This window comes from Acinonyx jubatus, chromosome C1 (genome assembly GCF_027475565.1).
Source record: "Acinonyx jubatus isolate Ajub_Pintada_27869175 chromosome C1, VMU_Ajub_asm_v1.0, whole genome shotgun sequence".
Taxonomy (NCBI): Eukaryota; Metazoa; Chordata; class Mammalia; order Carnivora; family Felidae; genus Acinonyx; species Acinonyx jubatus.
In genome coordinates, this window is record NC_069381.1 from 215,336,209 (window position 1) to 215,362,732 (window position 26,524).

Below are 26,524 nucleotides of genomic sequence, written 5' to 3' on the forward strand. Positions count from 1 at the left end.
CCAGCAGGTGGCAGGGCCAGCAGCTGTGCTGGCAGCACAGGTGTCATCCATCCAGGAATCAAGCTGTCACGATCCCCTGATACCCTTGAGAAGTTGCCCGACTTTGCCAGGAGCAAGGGCTGTCCCACCGGGAGCCACCTGGGCCTCTCTGCCCCGTAACAGCAGCAAGCCAGTCCCAGGGAGGTAGCAGGAGGCCTCTGGCAAACTTGGCCCTCCCCTGACCCTGCACATCCCGCACACTGCACAATGGTGGCTGAAGGAAGGAGGGGTGACAGGCGGACCCTCACCTGGCCACCCCAGGCCGCGGGCTGCTCTCCCTGCACCTGCGGGTCCTTGGCTGGGAAGTTCTGCTTTGACCACTGGCATGAGAGATGTCCAGAGACCCCGTCTCAGTGGCCCAGGTCCCGGGCCCAGCGGAGAAGCAGACTTGAGGGATTCCCCGGGGACCATCGTGAACAGAGCCGCAGGGGAGGCTGCAAGCTGCCGCTGTATTTTTAGATGACCCCGTTTCTTAGCCATCTTTGGCTCTCACAACTCATGATGACACTGGGGCTGCCCCAAGGCCAAAGCCGTGATATGACCTGGAGCCTCTGGATCCAGCGTCCCTGTCACCAGCCTGGCGGAGCACTCAGGGATGCCTCCTTACCTCTCCGGGCACCACTTTAACCACCAAAGACTTCCCTACCACCACCCTGGACCCTGAGTTCTGAAAGCCTTTGCTCACGAGCCTGCGTGATATTTACTGTCCCCCACTGGGAGGTGGACAGAGGCCACTGGGGTGCCTGTCAACGACCATTGGAGAAGCCAGTACCTCCCAGGCCCTCCTGCCTCCCAGGCCCTCCTGCCACCCAGGCCCTGAGCTGAGGCCCCCATGTGCCCCTGAGTCCCTCACACAGGCTCCACTGTCCCCCTAGAATGCTTCCTGCTACGTGTCCTGGCCCCCGGGGCCCGGGGGGCCTCAGCCTTCCTGACGTGGCCAGTGTGGGCTTTCAGAGCAGACGGCCTGGGAGGAGCGCGATCTCTCCCCCCCACCGGCCTCTCCCTCCCTCCCCTCCCCCTCCCAGTGCAGACAGCAGCTAAAAATACCCCTCTGTCTGTCCCCACGTGGTGCCCAGCCCAGCCCAGCCCAGCAGGCCCTCCGTGCCTGTCGCTAGCTGGGAAGTCCTATTCTCCGTCCTGAGTTCTTAGAGGTCCGGGGGCCGACTGAGAGGTACGATCCAAGGGGCCCTGGAGGGTGGGCACCCCGGGAACAGGAGGTGGGAGGTACAGCAGGAAGCAGCAGGGGAGGGTGGGCTATGGTGACATAGTCTGCTCGGTGCAGAGATCACAGGGTCGGAGAGAGACCCCCCAACCTGGTCAAGCTGGGTCCCTTGGGTTGTGGTGAAGTCTCAGCTGTCACACTCCCCTCCGTGTCCTGGCCGGAGAGGTGGGCAACAGGGAGGCCGGGTGACACCCTCCAACAGCAGCCAGGACCCCCGTGTCTAGTCACTGGCCGCAACTGGCTTGAGGCCCTTTGCTGTCCTGTCCGCTCAGCCCTTCTCACTCCTGGCCTGGACGGGCACCAGGCTGAGGCTCTGAGACTCTCCAGAAGCTCCCACCCGTGTGTACTGAGACCACAGGGTCACAGGCGTCAGCAGACCCAACGAAAGCCCCACGAGAAGGTGGCCCCTGCGGCGGTAGCAGCTGGCCACAGGGGACACAGTAATGATGGGAATGTGAGGCCTGGGGACAGTGGCTGCGGGCTCATCGCCTGTCCTCACTGGGCTGGAGAGCCCCCCTGGAAGGGGGTCAGGCAGGACGGGTGCTGGGCGGGGCCCCTGACCTGTCCTGTCCAGGCTTGAGCCCAGCCTGGTCCCCTCGGTGGGCTTCCCGGGCACTGCCCTGCTCTGTTGGGGCACTGGTGTGGGGAGGGGAAGGGCACTGGGCTCCCACCATGGCCACGGCCACGGCCACAGCACCAGAGCTCGGTAGGGCCCCCGCCCCTTGGCACCCACAGTTCATGCTTCTCTTTCCCGGAGTTCGTTATTTTGATCACACATCGAAGCAAACATTTGGTCCGCAGAGACGTCTGGTCGGTCTCCTTCCATTTATGGCTCTGGAAGGCGCCCCCTGGTGGACAGACCATTTCCCAGGGGTGCCGCTATTTTTGGTTGTAGGTAGTGCTGGGCAAGATTTGGGGCGGCTTTCTCGGGGTGAAATGTCAGAGGTACATAAATGAATATACGCACATAATTAAATAAGCCCAGAAGTGGATTTGCCGAATCAGATGATATAAACACCGATTCGACATCGCTCTCCGGAATGTTCCCCTCAGTCGTGTTTGTCTTTACCAACCTACACCCCAGGACCTGTAACCTGGGGGTTCAGCGCATGGGCTGAGCCTGACTCCCCCACTCCTAGCTGTGTGACCTGGGGCAAGTGACTTGCGTCTCCCCACCTTTACCCGGATCCTAATAACACGGACCTCACAGGGTTGTCGTGCGGCCTGGCCATGGGGAGCATTGTGTCAGGGTGCACACGGAGTCCCTCTCCCCCCCAGACTCTGGATCTTCACTCCAGAGAACAGGGACCAAGGTCGCCCAGCAAGGTCACGGCAGGCCGAGACTCCACTTACCTATGGACAGTGAGGATCAGTGGGGCAGGGGAGCTCTCGAGTACTCTCATCACCATCCCAGCAATGTCCGATTTGGGAGGAGAGGAAGCCACTTGGACGTGGGGGGGCCACAGGGATCCCATCCCCATGCTCCGGGGGTGGGGGGGAGGCGTCCGTTCCGTGCAGCCCAGAGCTGTGGAGGGGTCAAGGCGTGGCTCTCTTGCTGGCCTCGTCCCGCCCTGATTGCCTGGCCACGGTTAGGTCTCGGGCCCTCTCTGAGCCTCAACCTTCTCGCTGCAGAATGGGACTGACACAGAGCCCTGCCTCGCAGGGCTACGGGGCTGGATCAGGCGAGACGCTCGCAGGGCCAGGCGCTCGGCACACCGCTGACGCTCAGTGTTTGTTGAAGACAGAAAGGACTGACGGTCGGCCGGCCGGCCAGTCGGGTGGGCGAGCAGGCGGACGGACCGCGCCCTGCCCCGGCTGACCCTGCCCTCTTCTCTCCCCAGGGTCTCGGGGGGGTGGGGCCCGGCTCTTCTTCCCCGTGAGTGGGTGGCACTGGCAGCCATGGTGCGGAACGTGGACGACCTGGACTTCCGCGTGCCCTCGCACGCCCAGGACATGCTGGACGGCCTGCAGCGGCTGCGCTCCCAGCCCAAGCTAGCCGACCTCACGCTGCTGGTGGGTGGCCGGGAGCTGCCCTGCCACCGCGCCCTCCTGGCGCTGAGCAGCCCCTACTTCCACGCCATGTTCGCGGGCAACTTCGCCGAGAGTTTCTCGGCTCGAGTGGAGCTGCGGGACGTGGAGCCCGCCGTGGTGGGGCAGCTGGTGGACTTCGTGTACACGGGCCGGCTGACCGTCACGCAGGGCAACGTGGAGGCGCTGACGCGCGCGGCCGCCCGCCTGCACTTCCCCGCCGTGCAGAAGGTCTGTGGCCGCTACCTGCAGCACCAGCTGGACGCCACCAACTGCCTGGGCATCTGCGAGTTTGGGGAGCAGCAGGGGCTGCCGGGCGTGGCCGCCAAGGCCCGGGCCTTCCTGCGGGAGAACTTCGAGGCCGTGGCCCGGGAGGACGAGTTCCTGCAGCTGCCCCGGGACCGGCTGGCCACCTGCCTGGCCGGCGAGCTGCTGCAGGTGCAGCCGGACCAGAGCCGGCTGGAGGCCCTGCTGCGCTGGGCGCGTCACGACCCTCAGGCCCGGGCCGTCCACCTGCCCGAGCTGCTCAGCCTGGTGCGCCTGGACGCCGTGCCCAGGCCGCGCGTGCAGCACCTGCTGGCCACGGAGCCACTGATCCGGGGCTCGGAGGAGTGTCGGGTGGCCCTGTCGCAGGGTCACGACGAGGCGAGTAAGGGGCAAGGAGGGGAGCCCCGGAGACCCCGCCTGGGAGGGGATGCTGGGGACAGGCGCCCTGAACCTCGCAACTCTGCCTGCCTTGGGCTGATTACCTGTGAGCGCACCTCTGTTCGGTGCCCCGCGCCCCTGTGTGCCCCCCCGCCCCCGGACGTGAGGGGAAGGGGAGCCCAGGTCTTGTGATCTTTCACAACCCCGGTCGGCACCCACAGCTTGCGACAAGCCTGGAAAGGGACCTGAGGCAGCATGGGGAAGGCCAAAGCTGGGCTGGTGGCATCCTGGGAGGGGTAGCCGGTCAGGGAGGGCTCTCCAGAGGAGGCAGCGTCTTAGCTGGGCCTTAGAGGAGGGGTAGGAGTTGGGGAGGAGGGAAAACAAGCCGGGAAGACCGCACAGCTTGGGCACAGCATCAGGCCCCCTCCTGCCCCTTAGAAAGCTCTCGAGCGTTCGTGGCGTCCAGGCGGTGAGTGTGGCAGGCAGGGCGGTTCCTGACAAAGCTTCAGACCAGGCTAGGACTGTGACAGAGAGCCGATGAGCCCGTCTGCGGCTGGCAGCCCGCTCGGGGCCCGGCTCTGGAGGACTCCTCGGGAGCCAAGTCTGGGGACAAAGATGCGGCTCAGGCCAGGGTCAGGGTGTGGGGTGCTACCCTCAGGCAGCCCCGGGGCACAGCGGGCCGGCCCGGGGCCCCGCCCCACTAGGCGGTCGCCTTGTAGCTGCTGGCAGTGGGCAGCCTGGGCCTTCTGTGGAAGGGGCCCGAGGGGCAGGAGGGCCCGGGAGCTCCGGGCAGTGGCTTCTTACCAACCAGGATGGAACCATCCCAGCGTCTCCCGCCGGGCCAGGGTCATCCCGGTTCGGCACGCGGCACGCCCGCCCAGGGGAGGGTCTGGGGATAGAGTCGGGGTTGGCTGCAAAGATGGGTGCAGGGACGCCTCTGGAAGGCACGTGGGGATTTCTGGAAAGGAGCGGCTCCCAGGTCTGGGGCGCACATGCACCTGCTGGCCCGCGTCTCTCCCAGTCCTGAGTGCTTGCCTTCAGCCCTGGGGCCGTGGCAACCACGTGCGCGTGCACATGTGCTCACACACACACGCACGCACGCACACACACACACGCACTGAAACGCACATCACCCCACACAGGTGCCCTGACATGGCTGCCCCGCCAAAGTCCTGCCTCCGAAGAGGCCACTGAGGCCCGAAAGCACCTGGGGGCCCCTTGCACGGGGAATACGGTCACCTGCTTCTCTAACCCAGCCTTCCCGGCCCCACAGGCGCTGCCGGGCCTCCCGCAGAAGCTGCAGGAGGTTCTGGTGGTTGTGGGCGGGCGGGCACTGGAGGATGAGGAGGGGGCCGAGGAAGCCACCCCTCACGGCAGGAACTTCACCTTCTACAACACCAAGGCCAGTGAGTACCCCTCACGCTGTCCCTGCGGCCGACGTCAGCCACTCGTGTCCACCTTGCAGGTGGAGGGAGCGAGGTGCACAGGGGCCCGCCGAGTCCACCTCCTGCTGTGCCGGGGCCTCGCGGGGCGGGGGGCGGGGGGCTGCAGGAGAGTCTAGAGGCCGTGGTGGGGGCAGGGGAGGCTGACAGTGGGGGCACCGGGGCCCCCTAACCCTCCGGCCCCAGCCCCCAGCTTTGGTCTTTTGGGCCCCGGAGCCCAAGGTAGAAGCTTCTGCTGCATGGGAGGATGGCCCCTGGCCTGCGCGCCCAATGGAACCCCAGCCCCAGGGGGAGGGTGGGCGGCCGGGGCGCAGGTGGCCTGGAGGGTGAGAGCCCAGGGGCAAGGGCAGCTCACACAGGTTCTAATTCCAGCCTTAGGGTGGGTCACCTCACCTCATCTGTGAAATGGGCTCCTCACGTGGTTGGGCAGCGGACCCAGAGGGCAGGGACTTGGCCCCTCCTGCCCGGGGCCCCATCACCGGCGGGGCCTCTGCAGGGGCCACGTTGGCCCTGGGAAGCTCTTCCAAGAGCTCCGACGAGGGTTGGCTGGTGTCCTGGGGCCGCTGGGCCAGTCGCCAGCCACCGACTGCCATCAGTAGCTGGCAGGCTGGAGGCAGTGTGAGGCCGGCTGGCCCAGGTCAGGGGCTGACGAGAGGGGATTTGGGGGCTGACGTCAGGAGATGAGCTTTGCTGGCTCTGCCCGGGGGCAGCTGTCCCTCCAACGCCAAGGGAGGACGGCGGGGGGCACGCTGGCAGGCAGAGGCCTGGTGACTGCTGGGCAGAGTCCCCACCCCAGGGTGACACACACATGAGTCAGGGGGACACGCAGTCCCTGCCCAGAGGGCAGGCGCCCGGCAAGGCCCAGAATTCTGCGTGTCTTCCCAGGGGACGTCACCGAGGCCTGGGTCTCCCTCAGAGCCTTCCACAAGCACCCAGAATGTGTCCGTTTGGACATTCCCACACTATCTCATTTTTATCTTTCCAAAGCATTTTCTCATCTCTTGCCTCAGTTTACCTCCTGTAGCTTCTTGAAGGTGGGTCCAACGTGGGTGCAATTACTCTGTCCCTCAGTCATGGTGACGGTAATCCTAACAGGTACCACGTGTGCCCTGTGACAGATACACGTGGTCAAAGATAGTCCCCGAGGGGTGGGAATCACCCCTAGGCTACCGAGGAGGAGACGGAGGCTGTGGGTCACCCGAGGCCACACAGCCCGTGCACAAGAGCTAGGGTTTGGACTCACACTGCCTGCTGCAAGGCCCGAGTCCGATCCCCTACGCCCTTGCGTAGAGACCCCCTAGTGACTGGAGATCGGGCGCTTTGACCTGTCACCCCATCTGACTGAGGAGGGACCCAACCCAGGGGCCAAATTGTCCATTTGGGGTCAGTGAGGCCACCTGCAGGATCAGGGCAAGACCCAGCTTCTGGAGCCTGAGCCACCTCCCGCAGTCTTGTGTCCAGTCGGGGTGCCGGGTGGGCTCCAGGGGGCGGGGTGGGGAGGAGGGGGCCGCCGAGAGCCAGGCCTGGCAGGGGCACGTGGGGGCCCGGGGTGTCGCCCCCTGCCCCTTGCTCGTCCCGCCCGTGAGGGAACATCACCGCACCCACTGAGGGGCGAGGGGGGCCCCGGCAGGCAGCGAGCTCGGCTGCCCTGACCCCCCTGCCTGCCTCTCTTCCTCCAGAGAAGTGGATGGTGCTCCCAGACTTCCCCGACTACCACAAGTGGGGCTTCTCCCTGACGGCACTCAACAACACCGTCTACGTCACAGGTGGGCAGGCGCGGCTCCCGGCAGGTGTCGCTGGTGGGGGTGACGCCAGTGAGAACCAGCCCTCCCCTCCCCTCGCGGGGCCCCCTGGCCGTCCGGTCAAGACTCCCGCAGACACTCCCACGACATGAACACGAAGAGATTTAAAATCCACGGGCCATGGGTGCGAAGAACCGTTCCGTGTTCTGCCGGACGGAGACCCAGGGAGGCTTTGCTAGGAAGGAGCTGTGTGATGGGCAGGAGGTCGCTCTGTTCTTGTCCATCTTAGAAGTTGGGGGCCTGTCTAAAAGTTGGTTGGGGAGGGGCGCCTAGATGGCTCAGTCGGCGAAGCGCCCGACTTCGGCTCAGGTCACAGTATCGCGGTTCGTGGGTTCGAGCCCCGCGTTGACAGCTCAGAGCCTGGAGCCTGCTTTGGATTCTGTCTCCCTCTCTCTCTGCCCCTCCCCCATTCACGCTCTGTCTCTCTGTCTCTCAAAAATAAATAAACACTAAAAAAAATCTATTTTAATTTGGTTGGGGAAACAGCTTTCACGGCTGAAGGTCTGAAACCACTGATCTCGTCTCCCCTACTTACGGGGCCTGGAGCAATCCGTCCAAGTCACACAGCTGGACTGCGCCACCCCCCGTCCCGCCCCGCGCCCAGGCCCCGCGTGGGGAGGACACCGGACCCTTGGTAGCCAGCACCCACTGGCCTGGGGACCCCAGGCTGGCGGGCGCCTGAGCCCTCAGAACTCTCTCCTGCAGGTGGCTCCCGGGGCACCAAGACAGACACCTGGTCAACCACCCAGGCCTGGTGCTTCCCTCTGAAGGAGGCAGCCTGGAAGCCAGTGACACCCATGCTGAAGGCCCGCACAAACCACGCCAGTGTGGCGCTCAACGGGGAGATCTATGCCATCGGCGGTAAGACCTCCCTCTCCGTCCTCCCTGGGGCCACCTCCTGCTCCGTGAAGTCCCTGGGGTGACGAGACCCATAGTGGTCCCCCCGCCTTGGCTGTCACCTTTGATTCCACCACGCCCCCAGCCTGAGCACTGAGGCCCGCCTCGTCCCTCCTACCCTCCAGAGCTGTGACAAGGAGTCACCCCAGGGACCCTTACAGTTAGATAGATATTGGAAAAGACAAGGACTGCGGCTGAGAGCAAGAGTGTCCCAAGGCCTCTGTAGGTGACAAAGCGGTCCTGAGGCCCCTCCTAAGTGCCCCGCCTGTCCTGGCCCAGCAGCCAGGCCCCAGAGCAGAGGGCCCACACAGTTCCTGAGCCCGGGGCAGGCGGGGGCAAATAGGAGTGGCCTCGCCCCCTCCCCCCCCACCCCCCCACCCCCGTGCAGTCTGGAGTCGAGGGTCGCTGGGTCCAGGTGCCCACGCCGCTTGATGGTATGGCCCGGGGCAAGTGCCCTCGCCCCTCGGAGCCTCGGTTCCCTGTCTGTGAAATGGGGTAAGTCACCCGCCTCACGAGGCCAAGCCCTTCCCCTCCTGGGATGCTCCCCGCCGCCTCCGAGAAGCCCCCAGGCCTGCATTTCCGGGAACTTTCCCTTGCCCCTCGCCCCTTGCGGCCCTGACCCCCTCCCGGCCCGACAGGGACCACTCTGGACGTGGTGGAGGTGGAGAGCTACGACCCCTACACAGACACCTGGACGCCCATCAGCCCGGCCCTCAAGTACGTCAGCAACTTCTCCGCGGCCGGCTGCCAGGGCAGGCTGTACCTGGTGGGCTCCAGCGCCTGCAAATATAACGCCCTGGCCCTGCAATGCTACAACCCTGTCACAGGTAGGGGGCACGGCACCCAGGCGCCCGGCCACGCAGGGACACTCCTCGCGTGGCTGGGGGGTGGGGGGTGGGGCGAGTGGCAGGGGACAGAGGCGGGCAGCCACAGGCCCCCCTGCAGGCCACAGTCCCATCTCGGCGAGCCAGAGGGCGGGGACCCTGGAGACGGCAGGGCCAGGGGCGCAGGGAGCAGGCAGCCAGAAGCCTCTAACAAACGGTCACAGCCCCACCAAGGGGTGGCTGTGACAGCGGAGGAAGGCGGGGGCCCCGGGGGCGGGGCAGGGAACCGAGGGGGTGGGTAGCCCGCACAGAGCCACAGCCCCGTGCCAGTCGAGAGGCGTGGGGGCGGGGGGCTAGGTGGTGGGGAGCCCATCTCCAGGCCCTGGATGCTGCCCGGCCGCTGCGTCTGCCCGGAGCTGGCCTCACGGGCCAGGAGCGGTGGCCCGGACCCACAAGTCCTGGTGGGCGCCTGCTTGGGCTCTGGACTGCGTGCCAGGGTTTGGGCCCCAGCTGGGCTCCCTCTGGCTCGGTGGCCTTCCTGACCCTGGCTCTCACCCTCCATTCTGTCCTCTGGGTGGTGGAGATGATAATAGGACCCGTTTTGTAGGGTGGGTGTGAGGAGGATCCCAGGGTCAGGTGGGACCCCCAGACTCGGCCGACTGGGTGGGAAAGAGGCAGAGGCCCCAGGGCCCAGGCAGGACGGTGGGGGGTGGGGGCGGCAGCCAGGCCAAGGCCTCTGAAAGCCCTCGAGCCCCTCCTGCGGACCTGAGGACAAAACTCTGCAGAGCCCCGCCCCCAGAGGGAGAGTGGGGCTTTGGGAGGAGAGGCCAGCGGGGTCCACGCCCCGCAGGAGGTCTCCGGGACCCGGGGAGCGGCCGCCCTGGTGAAGGTGGGCCTGGTGCCGTGTCCCCGCAGACTTGTGGAGTGTGATCGCCTCGCCCTTCCTCCCCAAGTACCTGTCCTCGCCCCGCTGCGCCGCACTGCAGGGGACTCTCTACCTGGTCGGTGACAACACCAAGAAGGTCTACATGTACGACCCCGGGGCCAACCTGTGGCAGAAGGTGGGCCTCAGCCTCACCTCCCAGGGCAACACCCCACCCCCCCCAAGACTCTCGACACCATGAGAGCGGGCCTGGGGACGGTGGGGCTGGGGGGTGTCACCACGGGGGGCTGACCATGAAGGGAGGTAAGGGGCCCGGATTCCAGGACAAGAAAGCCCAGGACCGGGGGCTCCCGGTCACCATGGGTGCTCCGTCCCCAGCGTGGGGTGGTCTGTTCTTCTCGGGGAGCCAATCCAGGGTCAGCCAGAGGTGCTTCAGGGACGGCTGTGGCTGTCCTGGTGCGGGCCAGGCCCGGGAGAGAGGGCGTCCCCCACCCACGGGGGTGCAGGGACGGGGATCCCTTGGCCGCGGGTAAGCTGGGAACAGCCAGCTTCTTGGTGCCCCGCTTCCCTCCTTGCTGCCCCCTCCTCTTCTGCCTCGGGGCCCAGGGAGAGAGCAGCTGCTGGGCATCTCAAGCCCCGGGCCTTTCTCTGTGTTCCTTCTGGAGAAAGAGGAGGGGCGGTGCCCAGAGCCATGGCGGCGGCCTCAGCCCCAGCGGGACACCCTAGGCCCACCGCACCTGCGTTGAGGTCCTCGATCCCTGGAGGCCCGAGGAGGTGGCACGCCCTCCTGCGGCCACCCCAGGAGGGCTGGGCGGGCCGGCCAGGGCCCCTGCCCTCCTGCCGCCCGCAGCTGTCCCCTGGCGTCAGAGCTCAGCTGACCGGAGGCCCCCATTACAGTGCAAAACAGGTGCAGGGTGGGCCCTGCCAGGCAGGCGCTTTCTTTCTGGGGCCTCCCAGCTGGGTCACGGCCCAGGCCACCGATCTGGGGGCATCCCTCGCCCTGTCCCGGCCCAGGGTGGCTGCCCATTGTCCTCGTGTGGAGGCCACAGACGGGCCTCTTCCCTCCCGCCCACCCTGGGCTCCTCCACAAGGGCCCTCATGTCTCTCTGGCTTCACGAGCCCTGTCCAGGGCACCCCTGGGGCCTCACTCACCCGTCCCCTCCAAGAGAGCAGCCATGAATCAGAGGCCTGGCCCGGAACGTGCTGGGAGGCAGCTCCCAGCGCCTCTAACACCCTGACTTCAGATATGAGTGACTTTGGGCCTAGGGGACCAAGGGGCCCGGGGACATCATCCTGGGCTATGTGGGCCGGAGAAAGAGCATGGGCAGGGCAGTCTGAGGGTCCCGGGGGGAGTTACGGGGAGTCTGGGTGAGGTCCCAGGTAGCAGGTGTGCCGGTATCCTGGACAGGGTGCTGGCCGTCCTCCCTGCGTGTCCCCCGTGTCCCACCCCGAGGGCACTCTGGCCACCGTCGCCGCCTGCCTGCCCGCCCACTGGGCACTGACCGCTGCCCACCCACAGGTGCAGTCCCTGCACAGCCTGCACGAGAACGGTGCGTTGGTGCCGCTGGGTGACACGCTGTACGTGACGGGGGGCCGCTGGCAGGGCGTGGACGGCGACTACCACGTGGAGATGGAGGTCTATGACCGCGGGCGGGACGCCTGGACCCACCACGGCGCCCTGCCCCGCCTCTGGCTCTACCACGGGGCCTCCACCGTCTTCCTGGACGTGTCCAAGTGGACCCAGCCCTTCAGCCCCACCCAGGAGCACTGAGCAGCTCTGGGTCGGACGGGGGGTGGGGGTGGGGGTGGCGGCTGAGCCCCCCACCCAGGGGACAGCCCCCATTCGCGTGCTGCCTATTCAGCTGGTGCTGCTGGGCCCCCCAGGGCTCGGGCCACCAGGGACATCAGAGGACACCGCAGCCGCCACCCCGGCTCTGAGCTGACCAGCGACAGGGCTTTGGACTCTGGCCGCCCGCACGGAGGCGAGAAGGGGCCGTCCTGCCCTCAGGGCGTCTGAGGCCTCAAAGGAGCCGAGGGGCCCGGGGAAGCACGGGGAGGGCCCCCGCGCTCTCCAAATGCTGCCGCCCCAGCCGTGTGTCCAGCCGTGGCTTCTGGAAGCCGCATCACAGAGCGAAGGATCCCGGGGTGGGGTCTACACCAGGCATCTGTGGGCCTGCTGCCGCCTGGCCCGCAGCTGTGTGACCGCAGCCGGCAGCTGCCCGTCTCTGGGCCTCAGGCTCCGCATCCGTGGGGCACTGAGAAAGGAGGAGGCCGGGCATGGGGCCCGGGAGAGAGGGTCCTCTGCCAGTGTCAGGGCTGAGGGAAGACACAGTGAGCAACGGCTTCCCCGGAAGGTGAGCAGGAGGGGTGCTCTCTGGCCAGGAACCCCCCGATTTCTTGGGGTGGTTTGCTCCCATGATGCATTGAGAGTTCCCAGAAGACCCATGAGGGGAAAGGTGGGGGTCCTGCAGGGACTCCGAGGGATGCCTCTTGGGCACGGTGGTGCCCTGCTCCCAGTTGGCCTCCTGAGCGAGGGGAGTGCCTAACGGGCTCCTGCCAGCCTGTGCTGTGACTCAGGGTGCCTCGGGTCTGCCCCAGGGCGCCTTGGGTCTGACCGGGGTCCCACGTAGAACTGGTTCAAGCCTCCCTGCTCCTTCCCACTGGTCCTTAACAAGGTATCGCACTGAAGACTCTCACTGGGTGCTCAGTGGCCCTCCCCCTTGGTCACAAGCTTCATCAAGGGACCCAGGACTACAAGTCGGGGGTCCTAGGTCCAGCCTGGCTCCAGCCCTGGCACTGACTGTCTGAGGTCTGGGGAGCCCCCACCTCCCTCTGGACCTGGGTTTTCTCTTCTTTTAAATTAAAAAAAATTTTTTTTTCATTTATTTTTGAGAGAGAGAGAGAGAGACAGAATACGAGTATGGGAGGGTCAGAGAGAGAGGGAGATGTAGAATCTGAGGCAGGATTCAGGCTCTGAGCCGTCAGCCCGGAGCCCGACGTGGGGCTCGAACTCATGAACCACGAGATCATGACCTGAGCTGAAGTTGGGCGCTTCACCGACAGAGCCCCCCAGGCGCCCCCTGGGTTTCCTCTTCTTTGAAACCCACGGGGGACGAGAGGGGCCTCTGACATCCCTGGGTTCTGAGGAAGGAATCCCTGGGTCCCTCCACGTCCACTTTGCTCCCAGACCTGGTCTCTCATGCCCACTTCTCGTGGGAGGATTGAATGTGTCTCCCAGGGCTTAGGCAGAGCTCCACCAGCTGACTGGGTGTCCTCAGAGCTGGGGGTCCTGCTCCTTCAGAGCAGATGCAAACGAAGACGAAGTTTCTGGCACCCTTGAGTCTCTCCACACGAAAATCTTCTGAAATGTTTTCTGAACAGTTATTGAAGACAGCCACGCACTCTTTCAAAACAAAGACTCAACATGTCAAATGGACTTTTTTTTTTTTTTTAAATCACAATTAGGTAGTCGGAAGGCGGTATCTTAGAATAAGGCCTGCTTCTGCTCCCGCACACCTCATGCGATGCGGGGAGGCACCTGGGGTGGGGGCGCACATCCCACTCCAGGGCCCGGTCCTCGGCCCGCTGGTGCCAGACCGCCCCTCATCTGATCAGCTGAGCTGCCCCTACACGGAGCACCTGGGTCAGGCCCCTCGTGTCCTTCAGGGTCACAGGAGGAAACAGATGACTCTTGGAATCGAGTAATGGGGGACGTTTTCACAAAGGGCTACTTCCAAGGCATAGGCAGGCTAGAGAGGCTCCCAGCGGGGGGGTCCAGCAACAGTGGGGAGCTGTCACCTGCCCTCTCCCCCCGGGGACATGGGAAGGAGCAGCCACAGCCTCCAGCTGGAGAGAGGGAGGTGCCAAGGGTCTGGGGCCTTTGCTAAAGGAACGCAGCCTGTACCACTGTCCCTTGTGGCCCAGCGGGGACCAAGTGGCAGGACAGATACCCCGACCTCACTCTCTTTCCTGCCTCCCGGACTCCTACCGGTGCCTCCCACTGGCCAGATTCAACCAGAATCAGAGGGAAAACAGGCCACTGGCAGACAGCAGGTGGAGACAGGGCACCAGGATGGGCAAACGGATTTGCCTCACAGGAACTGAACACTCAAGAGATCCTCACGGGAGACAGACACTAACATACATTCGCACGAGGAACGTCTGCAGAGCAACCCAAGCCATCTTCTTCTCTTCCTTGGAAAACAAGGAGACATCGGTTTGGGGGCCAGTATGGACTTCCAGAAAGGAGAACGGATAACCTTGGGACATGTGCAAAAGCCCACCAAACTCTCAGGCCCACAGGAATGAGAGCACCTGTCCTGCCCCAAAGAGCTCACGTCTGCCGGGCGGGTGCACACTTGTCTTTCTCACAGACGGTGTTGGGTAAACTGAGACTCCTCAGCAGCCCTGAGACTTTGGTGACCAAAGAGTGCTACACAGTGCCCTCAGTGGCCACCAACCCAGGCTCAACTCCCTTTGGTTCCCAGATGAGCCAGGGTCCATGGACGCTTCTCACTGGACTTGGGTTTTCCAGTATCTCGCAGACAAGACCCTCCTGTTATTGAGCATCTTTCCTGTACCAGGCAGGGACGGTGACTGCTGGAATCAAGCAGTTGACAGTCCCATGTAAATATCTGTAATAAATGAAGTGATCCAATGACAGTTCACTGTGGTCAATTCAGACCTCTACCCCAGTTGGTCGACCAGTTGGCCCGGTGGAAAGTATGAATTTTGACCAGGAATCTGTGACTTAAGAAGGGGTGGTCACAGGGGCGCCTGGGTGGCTCGGTCGGTCAGGCGTTCGACTTCAGCTCAGGTCATGACCTCTCGGTCCGTGAGTTCGAGCCCCGCGTCCGCCTCTGTGCTCACAGCTCGGAGCCTGGAGCCTTTTTCGGATTCTGTGTCTCCCTCTCTCTCTGCCCCTCCCCCGTTGATGCTCTGTCTCTCTGTCTCAAAAATAAATAAACGATAAAAAAAATTTAAAAAAAAAAAAAAAAAGAAGGGGTGGTCACAGCCACACAAAAGGTAAGGCCGTCCGCTCCTCCGGGGCCATGTCCTTCATCTTCGGTCCCCAGTGCCACTCAGCCGGAAGTGTGGCTACTGTTGCTGCGTGCGGGTGATTCCCCCAGGCCCCTGGATCACGCACACGGGAGGGTGGCCAGGCATGACCTCGATTAATTGCAGGAGGAAGTTGGCTGCAAAGAGAACCTCCCTGCTTGGAATAAACACCCCAGGAGCCAGTGTCACTTCCCCAAAGCTAATCGGCTGTCCCAGGGGTCATTTGGATCGCAACCACACGAATGTAATTCTTCTCACAATGGCAAGACAGAGCCACCAATATGTACCCTCTTACATTAAACTCGAAGGTGAGCTAGGCTGATTTTTTAAGTTAATCAATTGAAAACATGGAAACGATGAGCAGAAAATACACCAAGAAACCCTCCGGGTGGAAGTGAGAAAGACCAGACCTTCCCTTGCCAGGCCTAGGCGGCCCATGGACCTGTCCAGGATTGCACGGCTTACCCCCAGCACTTGACCCATGCCTGGCATGTAGCGGGGAGCTGAGCAAATGTTCACTGAATGAGCTGCTGACCCCAGGTCGTGAAGGTTAGACCTGGACGAGTGACCTTGGGCCAGTCCCAAGATCTCAGCCTCAGTTTCCTCATCTGTGCAATGGGGGTAATCACACGATTCGAGCATTAGATGATGTCATGTGTTTGGAAGGTTCCAGTAAACAGCAAAGGTCACCTTCCTGGACATTGGGAGGCCACACAACAAGTTGACTTCAGGCTCCCACTGTTTTCGGGGGCAAAGGGAGCTTTTATTCCCATGACTTCATCGGCAAAGGTCCTTCCTTTGGAGGAAAAGAGAAGAGTGAGAACAGCTTGACTGCAGCAGGCTGATGGGAAGCCAGGGCTGAGGCCGTGACATGAGGGCCCAAGAATGAGGATTAGGTTTCAGCCAGGCATGAGGGCGCACGGGGGAGGCCACCTCGGGCTCCGTCTGGGCCCCCTTCTGTGCCCACTCATTCAGTACTTCCATCCTGAGACCCATTACCTCAGCCCCAGATGCTGCCCCGGCTCTGAACCCCCGGGCTGCTGCCGCGATGGGGAGGAGGGGGGCTGGGGGACAAGCTGTCTGGTGCCACCGGAACCTGTTTCTGGTGCTCCTTGACCTGGGGGAGTCTTTGCTGAGGCCTGCCCTCCTCTGAGCGGATTTCACTCCCGAAATGTGACCCCCAGAAACAGACAGGGAGCCCCACCTGCAGGCTCCATGCTCTGCGTTCCCCCGCCCCAGGGCCAGGCTGTGTCGTCACCTTGGGACGGTGTCACGGGAGCCTGCACCAGCACCAGAACCGATTTGATTTGGGCCCTCCAGCAGGGCCCATGACATCACTAGGATTGTTCACTGTTTGGAAAAATAACTGGGTTTCACATGGCAGCTGTCCTCCAAGCCCTCAGGCGGGCTGGGGCTATCCACTGGGAGGTGGAAATGAAGTCACGTGTACATCTTAGGGACCCCACGCCCCCAACTGGATCCCTCCATTCCCAGGGGTCCCCGGCACTGTGAAAGGTACACAGCCAGAGCCTCGCCTTCCGTGGCATCAGGTGGGCCAAATGGCACCCGGCCCTGACAGCAGTACGCCTCACGTCCCTGCGGACGGGATCCAGGCCAGCAACCAGCAGTGGGGAGCCCAAGCAGCCCGGCCTCCATGCTGAGGCCACCTTCCTCCTGGCCTTGGCTTTGTCTGCTCATCTCTCACGTGTGAGTGGGATCCCAGACAAAGGCTCGGGGGCAGCGGCCACTATGCCCACTCTACAGAACCAGCAAACTGAGTCTCAGAGGGATGAGTGCCTAAAGGCCCCATATGTGCCTCTTCCAAAGCCACATATGACCTTTGCTCCAGGTGGCCAAGCAAGAACCAGATTTGCTGAGCAGACCCACTGCGGGGTCTGTCCTGTGCTCCCATCATGCTCTGCCACATGACAAGGCTTGGAGCCTCCGTCTTCACGCAGGTCTGAGGACAGCCCCCCGTGATGTGGTGCTGATGGCCCGGGCCAGGGACCCTCACCACCGAGGCAGCCTGGAAGGCAAGCAGGCTTCCCTCACGGCCCCACACGGCACCCACTGTGACCTCAGCTCACCCTAGAGCAGCCCCAAGGGCATGTGTCCCTTAATCCCAGCTCGCAGGCAGGGAAACTGGAAGGAAACTCCAAGAAGCTCCAGGACAGACCAGCCACCCGCCGGGGGGGGGGGGGGGGCGCAAGCCAGGGCTTGAACGCGGCCTCCACGAGGTGTCTCTTTCCTCCCACCATGCAGGGCTGCCCCCCACAGCATTCTACCCACCACCCAAGTGAGGAGCGCTCCCTGGGTTCAAGAGTGGCCAGCCACGTGCGTTTCCCTGGCCTTCCCTCACAGCCAGACCCCCGTGGGCAATCCCCACCTGTGCTACCTGGTTGTCTCAGGGAAAAGACAGGGCCACGCGTTCATCCATAACCCGCAAGCTCATCACGTAGCTCCAATTTCTCGCCATCCAGAATTGGAAGGACCGTAATGGGCAAAATTTGTGGCTGTGAAGATGTGAGCACGCCCAGGGGGCGAGAGGGCCCGGCCCCGCCCCCAAGCCCAGGCTGTGTGTCCCTGGGCAGGCCCCTCACCTCTCTGGGCTAGTCAGTGCGGGCCATGAAAAATGGATGAGGTGCTGGGTGTGGGCGTGCTTTTTCAGAAACATGAAATTACTGTTCACGGGCTGCACCTCCTGGAGCCAGGAGACTGCAGGTTTCGGCAAAGAGAACACACCCCACGTTTGGCGTCCAGTGGTCCCAGATAAAGTCTCCCCCCCCCCCCGAAATGAAAATGATCAAGATTTTAGTAGTGGACTCCGAGGCCCGTGTCCCAGCACAGACAAGCACGTCATTACAAAGTTCTGCACACCCAGCTCCTTAACAGACTTTCCTCGTGGGACCAGAAATGAGAACCCACCCGAGAAATGCTTAATCCTTTGAAGGCTTTATAATAGCCTCCACTGATTCGGGAGTGAATGTCCTCGTTAGTGACAACACTGCTGAATGTTTGCAGAGAAAATAAGGCCGTATATTCTGTTAAGTACATATCATGCAAGCCAGTATCTCTCAATTGTCTTCTGGAGCATCTGTAATTTCTATAGGAATTTCCATTCTTCATTCTGCTGAGAAATTTTTGTTTCAATATTAAAGACAGAACTTCTCTGTTGTAGTCTTAATTTGCCTCTGAAAGATATCCTCACAGAATAAGTCTATGGGACACACTGACCCCCCGGGGAACAAATTCTCAGGGTGAGGCAGGGTATTTTTTTTGTTTAAACACTCTGACCCCCCCCAAAAAACACCCCAATTCTACCACCATATTCACATCCTACAGAAAAAGAGGCAGAATCACAGAACGATGAACACCGAATACCAGGCTTTTTCTAAAATATGAAATATTTCCTGTGTTCCCCACTCCCCCCAGCCCCCCTACCCCTTCCCTGTCTGGTGTAGAAAACCAGCCACCAAAACAGGGCATGAGTGGGGGGCTCCTGACTTAGGATTACCCACGATCCCTCCCCCAGGCTAGGGAGCCACTGCCTGCCACACTCTGTGAAATAGGACAGGGTGAGGTTCAGAAGAGATGACCCTCGGTGGGGGCAGACCTTTGCAAGGTGCAATCGTTACCTGTGTCTTCTCCCACTCTTGAACAAAGGACACTGTGTGCCCACCAGGTGCAGGCACTTCGGTGCTATTCCCATGCCCTAACCTGCCATGGGGAGACAGAAAGGCAATGGGCATGTAAGGGAACAAAGCAGCCCAGAGGGGATGAGGGAGCTGGCTCTTTTCAGGGAGGAGCCTGGAGTTCAAGCCTGCAGGATCTGGCGCCCCATGCCAGCAGAGCCCTGTGCCTGGCACTGGAATCTAGCCCCCACACCTGGCTAGGTCACCAGAGGGCTCAGGCCTCCCAGCCTGGGTCTAGGTGCAACCATATCCGTGCAGGGTGGCTGCCCCAGGTTGTGGATTCCCCCACCGTGCCCCTGCACCGGGATGGGGAAGGACAGCGCACTCTGAGTTTAGGGCATCCTAGCCATGGGCAGAAGGCAGCGCCAGAAGCGTAGGATCCCCACCAGGGAAAGAGGCACTGGGTAGGGTCTTTGGGTGTCGTCCCCGCTCCGGTGTACTAAACCTATGTTGGCAAGGCCTGGACCTCACGGGGCGCCACCTGGAATAATGGGGATGGGATGCCTCGAGGTCCCCACAGACCATGCACAGAATAGACAGGGATGAAGGGATGCTCCCAGGCTCAGAGGAGGGAAGCGACCCGGCTCCCCCTAGAGAAAAGGCTGTCAAGACGACAGAGGGTCCAGGGCCAGAAGAAGGGGCACCCAAGCCCCCCTGAGAAGAAGAGCTGGACAGCGCAAAGGAATGGCCCCGGGGCCTGGAGATGGAACGCAAACCCGCTCGACAGGAGGGGGCGCTCTGGCCAACGCGAGCGAGGCCTCCCCCTCCGCCTCGCCTCCCCGCGCCCCTGTTCGTTCCCGTGGTCCCCTCCTCGCACCTCCAACCCTATGCCGCGCCCCCGCCCCCGCCCGCACACCCTACTCTCTGTACGCACTCCCCCCACCCCCCGCTCCGCCGCGGTCCCTCCTCCCCTCTCCTCACCCCTTCTCTGCACCACCCTCCTCGGCTGCAGCGCCCCTTCCCCTGTTTCCCCCTGCTGCGCTCCCCCCACCTCCAGGGCAGCGCCCACCCCGTCCCCGCGCTGTGCGCGCGCGCACACAGGCACACGCACACGCACGCGCATAGGCACAGGCACACGCATTCGCACACAGGCACACGCGCGCGCGCACAGGCACAAGCACCGCGCTCGCACACAGGCACACGCACAGGCACGGGCGCGCGCGCACACCCGCTACAGCGCGCGCCGGGCCCGGCAGGGGGCGCAGGGCCGTGACGCGCGAAGGGCGAGGCGGGGGATTCAAGCGCGTTATAAGGCGCGGAACGGGAGCGCGGTCCCCGAGACGCCGCGCTCCGAGCCCAGAGGGAGTCGCCGCCCGCATGGCCCCCGCCCGCCGCCCCGCCGGGGCCCGCCTGCTCCTCGTCTGTGCGGGCCTGCTGGCCGCCGCCGCGGGCTTCGTCTCCCCGGAGCCCGGAGAGCCCGCCGAGAGCCGCGCCCGCCGGGAGCCGCGGCCCGGGAACGAGCTGCCGGCGGAGAACCGCGCGGGGCCGCCCGCCCGCCCGCCGGTAAGACGCCGGACCCCCTCGGGCCTCGGTTTCCCCACCCGGAGCGCGCACGTCCCTGAGATCCCGGGGAGGGGTGGGGGCACCGAGGGCAGCGCGGCGTCGCGGGCGGAGACCCGAGCTGGCCCGGGCGTCCGCCTTCCTAACGTGCGGTGGAAGCGCGTGGCCGGCGGGGCTCCGGGAAGACGCGGGGAGTGTGGACGCGGCCCCTCCGCGCGGACCGGCGCCGGCAGGGCCAACCTTGGCCGGGACTTTGGGGGTAGTTCTGCGGCATTAAGGGCAAAATTCCACTGGCTCCGCGTGAACCGCCTTTTCCCCGGGGTGGGGGCAGAAGGAAGTTGGGAAGTGGGTAAAATGTAAATAACTCGACCGGCATGAAATTGGGAAGAACCTATTTGTGAAAGTGTGACCGCCGCTCCCCGAATTTACTAGGCGCAGTTCTCTCGGAAAAACAACGAAGAAAGTGCTTCCCTTTGGTCTGGGGAGCGTGGCGGGGGTGGGGGCGGTGTGTGCAGGGCCCCTAATGACCTGCGGCTTCTGGCCCTGAGGGGATGATCTTGAGCTCGGCCCTGCGCTTCCTTCTGAGGGTAGCGCACAGTGCCGGGCCCCGAGGGTGGGAGGAGGGGACTTCAGAGGAGCCCTCAACGCTGGGCTTCAGCTCACACTTGGTGCCACCAAGGCCAAGGACACCGCCTCCAAAGAGGGTGGCGGTGGCAGCCAGCGGGAGGGCTCCCTGGGAGGAGCCTCCCCGAAGTGCTTCTCCCACCACTGGAAGTCAGGAAGGCCAACCCCACCCAGACCATGGGTCACGCTTTCTGGAGAAGGGTGGCCAGATGTCAGGATACAGTCACCTGGAAGCAAGAGGCCTGGGTGCTCCCAGGAGGGGTTCTGGCCTCGGACTCTGTTTGTGGGGCCCACACGGGACCAGAGGCTCCCCCACCTCCTTTCTGAGAGCCTCTCACAGCTGGGGACCCCAGTGGGACAGGACAGCTGCCTGCCACCCACCCACACTGCCACGGGCCGCCTCCCCCCACCCCAGGGTGACTCGCCTCCACCTGTTTCTGCCCCCCCAAACCAAACTGGGGTCCGAGTACTGGCCCAGCTGGGAGGGTCAGCTTGGCGCGCCCGTCCAGCCTCTGTGGAACCCTCTGGGCACGCGTTCCCGACGAAGGCAGAGCGAGGCCGTAAAGTAGAACCCAGTCCTGTGTCCACGGTGAGCAGCTAGTAGGACGGCACCTCGCCCGGCCCAGGAGGCCCTGGGCACTCTGAGCCCTTTCTCTGTCCAACCCCAGGCTCTTCTGGCACGGGGGGCCCCGTGTCCCCACCGCTGCACACTAGCTCCTGAAGGAAGGCCCCAGGCCCTGCGGAGTGGCCAGGAGACGGCCAGCTCGGTCTCCGATGACAGGTCCTGGCCAGCTCTGAGACCCCGGCGTCCTCCCTTCAGCCACTGTTATTGGCTTGTGGCCTCATCTAAGCCCTTGGGCCGATTTCCTTCCCAGCTGGTGGCCTCACCTGGGGCCAGACCACCTGAGGCCCACTGGCTGATGAGCCAAAGGCCTCTCCCTGAAAGGCACCTCCTGGGATTTTGCTCTGTGTCGGCACTGGTCAGAATGCAGCATGCACCGGAATGGATGTTTCTAGAATCACCCCTGTCCTTGTTCTGGAGGTCCTGAGGAGGCTGAGTGGTGTCACTCCGCATTCATAACAGATCAGTGCTAGGCCGCCGGGCCTCCTAACCGTCCCGTTCTTGTGCTGTCAGCTGCCGTAACCCGTGTCCCTGGCACTCCAGCGGGGGCCGCACAGGGGGCCCTGGTGAGCACAGTGGCCTCCTCCTGAGCACTTTTGAGCTGGCGGGCTCCCAGGGAGCTCCTGTGGAGGGAAGCCGGAAGAGGTGGGCCAGCCAGGCCAGGATTCTCACCTGCTCGGTGCTCCACGGAGCCCAGGCTGCAGTGCAGCCTGGTCACCCTCCCCGTGTCAGGAGGGCGGGAAGCTCGGGCTGGGGGCTGCGCTGGCTTTGAGGACACCAGTGTTGACAAGGACCAGGCCCCGAGGGTGCGGAAGGCTCGTCCTGCGCACGGGGACATCCTGAAAAGTTTCCTGTCTGCTTGGGGCGGGGGCGGCGCCCACTGCAGGAGGCACACTGGCCTGACGGCTGGCTGTGTGGCTGGCTATGTTCCAGGAGCTCCCGGCCGAGGGGACACACGGCATCGAGCCCAGGGATGCCTGGATGCTCTTCATCAGGCAGAGTGATAAAGGCGTCAATGGCAAGAGGGGAGGCAGAGGCAAGGCCAAGAAGCTGAAGGTGAGCACGGGAGCTCCAGCAGCGTGTGTGCACGTGTGTGTGTCCTGGGGGAGTGTGTGTGTGTGTGTGTTGGGGGGGGCACGTGGGGAAGCAGGGGGCCTCCACCTGCAAGGCCTTCCCTGCACCCCCAGCCCACCACCATCACCCCCTTGCCCCCCTCCGCAGCCCCACGGGCACACCCCGAGCAGTGCCAGCGAGGACAGACCCTCACCCTTGGCCTGGGATCAGAGAGCACAGAAAGTGCCAAGCTGGGGCCCCGGGTGACCCGGAATTTGAGGCCTGTTGCTGTCATTTTTCCTGCACCCCTGGAAAGCCAGGCAGCGCCCTCAGCGACCCCCTTTCTCTTCCATCTGTACCCTAGGGAGGGAGGCCTGGGCTGGCCTGGGACGGCGGTCCGGGAGGGTTGTAGTCAGGCTGGACTGACACACCCTGTGGTTCCCAACAGGTGGGGAGCTTGGGGTCCCTGGAGACTGCGGGGTTCCCTGTCTCATTCCTTTTAGCCCGAGACCTGGCACCTGCTCTTGATGTCTAGCTCACTAGACATGCCTCCTCACTGCTGAGGTTCCTTTTCAGCTTGGCTTCCCAGGGCCCCCGGGGCCCCCTGGTCCCCAGGGCCCCCCTGGCCCCATCATCCCACCTGAAGTGCTGCTGAAGGAGTTCCAGCTGCTGCTGAAAGGTAGGGGTGCGCCCATGTGGACACGCACCCTTGGTGTGAGTGGGGCCGGAGGAGGGTGTCCTGGAGGAGGTGGCTGGGCATGCCCGTGTGGGCCAGCCCTCGAGGAGGCCCCTGCTCTGTGACAGGGGGGCTTGCGTGAGGCTGAGGGTCAGGTTGGGGGTCTGGGAGGAGCGTGGTAAGGGGGAGGCTTCGCAGGGGAAGGAGGACTTGGCCACTCGGGGACCAGCACCCTACCCCATCTGGGATTGGGGCCAGGGGACCCGTACCCCCAGAGTGGGGACCATCAGTGAGGATCAGAGCTTCTTAACTTTGCAAAGTGCTCCTCTGATCACAAAGCAACCATGGGGATTTGAGACTCACCCCAGGCCCTGGACTGAGACCCCAGCTTCTTCCCATTGATCACTTGTGTCCCTGCCTCTTTCCCTGGCAGGTCTCAGCTGCTGGTCAAGAGACCCACGGGAGGCAGGGAGGATAGTGTCCTGGGCAGTCCAGGGCGGGGTGGGGGGGAGGTGCAGGCGGGGCGGCAGAGCTGTTATGTCTGGGGGACGGCCCTGCATTCGGGCAGCTGCTGAGTCCTATCTCCCAGTGTCTTCCAGAGTTCACTTTATTATGACAACTATTAGGAGAGCCTTTCCTCCCCTTCAGCTCGCTATAAGCGGAGAAGACAGGAGTGGGCAGGGGGAGGCGTGGGCAGGATGGAGAGGTGAGGCACCAGAACCTGGGCGCTGGGTTCAGTGAGTCCGCCCCGAGCTTCCCGGTAGCCAAAGTTCGAAGGGAAAACAGGAACAGCCGCGGGCTCGGGAAGCCACGTTTTCCAGGCCCGGCAGGCGGCGAGGGGGGTCTCCCGTGGATCCCGGAGCGCGGGCGCCGGCGTGTGGGGCGCGTGCAGTCGGTAGTGGATCCGGGGCAAGGGTCGGGGACGCGGGCAGGTGGGCGGGCGGCGCGGCCACCGCTCGCTCTGTGCCAGGCGCGGTGCGGCAGCGGGAGCGCGCGGAGCCCGAGCCCTGCACGCGCGGCCCCGCGGCGGGCGCGGCCGCCCCGCGGGAGGACGAGGAGGCGGCGGCGGGGGACGCGGGCGTGCTGGCCCTGCTGGCCGCGCCCCTGGCCCCGGGCCCGCGGGCGCCGCGCGTCGAGGCCGCCTTCCACGGCCGCCTGCGCCGGGACGCGTCGGTGGAGCGGCGCGCGCTGCACGAGCTGGGCGGCTACTACCTGGTGAGCCCGGGCCGGCGGGGGCGGGGACGGGGACGCGGGCGGGCGGGCCCGGGCTGACCTCCGTGCGCCCCGCAGCCCGACGCCGAGGGCGCCTTCCGCCGCGGCCCCGGCCTGAACCTGACCAGCGGCCAGTACACGGCGCCCGTCGCCGGCTTCTACGCGCTCGCCGCCACGCTGCACGCGGGTGAGGCTCCCGGCGGGCGGGGCGCGGGGGGTCGCCCCCGTGCGCTCGGAACCCCGCCGCCCGTGACCGCCCCCTCCCCCCCACCCCTGCAGCGCTCGCCGAGCAGCCCAGGCGGGGGCCGCCGCGCCCCCGGGACCGCCTGCGCCTGCTCATCTGCATCCAGTCCCGGTGCCAGCGCAATGCGTGAGTTGGGGGGATGGGAACTCCGGCACTAGACCCCCCCCCCCCCCAGTCCCCTCACCCCACCCTAGCGCTGCCTAGCTCGGAAAGACCCTGTCCGCCAGCGCCGCCGCACCAGCCGCTGGCGACCCTACGCCTCCTTCCCGATCTCTAAGTCAGCTCCTGGCCCCATCAGGCCATCCTTTTCCAGCAGCGGGGGGTGGGGGGGCGGCGCACGGTGCTTACCCCGACACTTTCCCCAGCCTCCCCGCTCCCCTCGCCTGCGCTGTCACCCGGAGGCCACAGTGCCCGTGCAACCCATCACCGTCCCCGTCTCTTCTGCCTGTGAACTTCCTTCTCACTGTCCACTCCCTGACACGATCCCTCTTTCCGTGGCACCTGCACCCCGGAGGGCAAGGGGCAGCACCCTCTGTATCCCCAGCGCCCCCAGTGGATCCCAGGCACAGAGCGGGCGCGCGCTCCACAGCAGTTGGGAGACAGAGTTCAGAACTTCCCAGTCCGCGGTTGGAAACCTTCCATAGATTGGCCTGAACCCACTTTTTTGGCATCACTGCTGCCACCACACCCCCACTTCCAGCTGCACCGGCCTGTGTCCTCTTTGCAGCAGGGCCGGGACCTTTCAGCCCTGGCCTGGGCCCAGGCTTGCCTTTCTGGGCACTCGCAGAACCCCCTTGGCCCTGTGGAGACTGTCCCCACTCCTCTGGAGGATCCAGTTCGGATGCCACCCTCCACCAGAAGACCTGGCCAGGACAGCTGTTACCACTGCACTGAGCTGGGTGGCTGTGGTTTGCTGGCGTGGTTGTGAGCACAGGAGGTTGGTGGGGCCCGGGGTGCGGGCTGACGGTCTTCCCATTTTGGCTGCAGCTCCCTGGAGGCTGTCATGGGCCTGGAGAGTAGCAGCGAGCTCTTCACCATCTCCGTAAACGGTGTTCTGTACCTGCAGGTGCGTGGGACAGGCTCGGGCACGGGGGGCAGGCACCACCTGGGCAAGGCTAGGTGGGTGCTCAGGATCCCTGGGAACAGTGCCGACTCCAGGCCTGGGAGAGATCGGGGCCACACCGGGGAGCTCACACGGGTTCGGGCAGAGCAAAGCCTCCCCCCGGCCCCGGGCACGGCCGCCGTCCTCAGCTGCCGCCCTGCTCCTCAGTCTGCTGTGTTCAGACCTCCCCGGCATCCCACAGAGGACTGGGGCTCCCTGTAGGGACAGGTGGCAGGAGGGAATGGAGGTCAGCTCTGTGCCCTCAGGCTGACACTGTAACAACCCTGGGCCTGTTGCAACCGTGGGAAGCAGATGTGACTTTACACAGGATCCTACGTGACAGTCTCTTCTGGCACTGTGGGGCCCTTGGCAAGTGACAAATTGATACGTGGGATTTAGTAAAAGAGAAAGAGTTGAAGTGCAGACATGTGGAGTGACAGCTGACCCCTAAATAGCAGCATGCCAGGCCCCCCCCCCCCGCCCAGCTCTTTACGTAAAGTACCTGCTTTGAGGTCAGTACTGCTGTTTTTCCTCCGTTCACCAGAATGGAAAGTTTTTCTTTAAGTGTAGGTGATGTACAGCATTCCCACTGTTCACAAACACGGGAACGAAGGCACAGAAAGGTTACGTCGTTTGCTTAAGCTCCCACACAGTTGGGAGGCCAGAGCTGTGGTCGCTGTAAGGCATCGAAGGGTCAGGTCCCAGGCACTGCCGGGTGGCACGGGGTCCACCTGGGGTCCTCGGATGCAGACGGTTGGGGGAGTCCCCAGATTCTGCATTTGGGGGGCTGGCGGTCCCCAGGCTGGCTCTGACCCTCCCTGCAGATGGGGCAGTACGCCTCCGTCTTCCTGGACAACGCCAGCGGCTCCTCCCTCACCGTGCGCAGCGGCTCCCACTTCAGCGCGGTCCTCCTCGGCGTCTGAGCGGCCACACCGGGCCCTTCCTTGTGCCGAACAATA

At 64.1% G+C, this 26,524-nt stretch overlaps 2 protein-coding genes across 3 annotated transcripts; both read left to right on the plus strand.

Annotated features, from left to right (window-relative positions):
• The first annotated feature begins 1,109 nt into the window (after window positions 1–1,109).
• KLHL30 (kelch like family member 30) lies at window positions 1,110–13,232 on the plus strand. Its single transcript, XM_027046366.2, has 8 exons — window positions 1,110–1,210; window positions 3,103–3,934; window positions 5,208–5,340; window positions 7,056–7,142; window positions 7,884–8,039; window positions 8,714–8,902; window positions 9,815–9,960; window positions 11,302–13,232. The coding sequence occupies exons 2-8, from the start codon at window positions 3,161–3,163 to the stop codon at window positions 11,551–11,553; spliced, it is 1,737 nt and encodes a 578-aa protein (XP_026902167.1). The 5' UTR covers window positions 1,110–1,210; window positions 3,103–3,160; the 3' UTR covers window positions 11,554–13,232.
• A 6,513-nt stretch (window positions 13,233–19,745) lies between these two features.
• On the plus strand, window positions 19,746–26,516 carry ERFE (erythroferrone). 2 transcript variants are annotated; one of them, XM_027046352.2, is made up of 8 exons: window positions 19,746–20,035; window positions 22,212–22,334; window positions 22,908–23,010; window positions 23,978–24,222; window positions 24,298–24,406; window positions 24,499–24,589; window positions 25,451–25,529; window positions 26,390–26,516. In XM_027046352.2, the coding sequence occupies exons 1-8, from the start codon at window positions 19,850–19,852 to the stop codon at window positions 26,486–26,488; spliced, it is 1,035 nt and encodes a 344-aa protein (XP_026902153.1). In that variant the 5' UTR covers window positions 19,746–19,849; the 3' UTR covers window positions 26,489–26,516. The 2 variants fall into 2 exon arrangements, with proteins under 2 accessions (XP_026902153.1, XP_053071997.1); XM_053216022.1 differs by lacking the exon at window positions 26,390–26,516 and having other exon boundaries at window positions 25,451–26,075.
• Window positions 26,517–26,524: the final 8 nt, after the last annotated feature.

Coding starts and splice junctions, on each gene's coding strand:
- KLHL30 (XM_027046366.2), top strand. CDS start 3,161: ATGGTGCGGAACGTGGACGACCTGGACTTCCGCGTGCCCTCGCACGCC. Junction 5,341..7,055: donor CTTCTACAACACCAAGGCCA/GTGAGTACCCCT, acceptor CTCTTCCTCCAG/AGAAGTGGATGGTGCTCCCA. Junction 7,143..7,883: donor CAACACCGTCTACGTCACAG/GTGGGCAGGCGC, acceptor TCTCTCCTGCAG/GTGGCTCCCGGGGCACCAAG.
- ERFE (XM_053216022.1), top strand. CDS start 19,850: ATGGCCCCCGCCCGCCGCCCCGCCGGGGCCCGCCTGCTCCTCGTCTGT. Junction 23,011..23,977: donor GTTCCAGCTGCTGCTGAAAG/GTAGGGGTGCGC, acceptor GCTCTGTGCCAG/GCGCGGTGCGGCAGCGGGAG. Junction 24,590..25,450: donor TCCCGGTGCCAGCGCAATGC/GTGAGTTGGGGG, acceptor TTTTGGCTGCAG/CTCCCTGGAGGCTGTCATGG.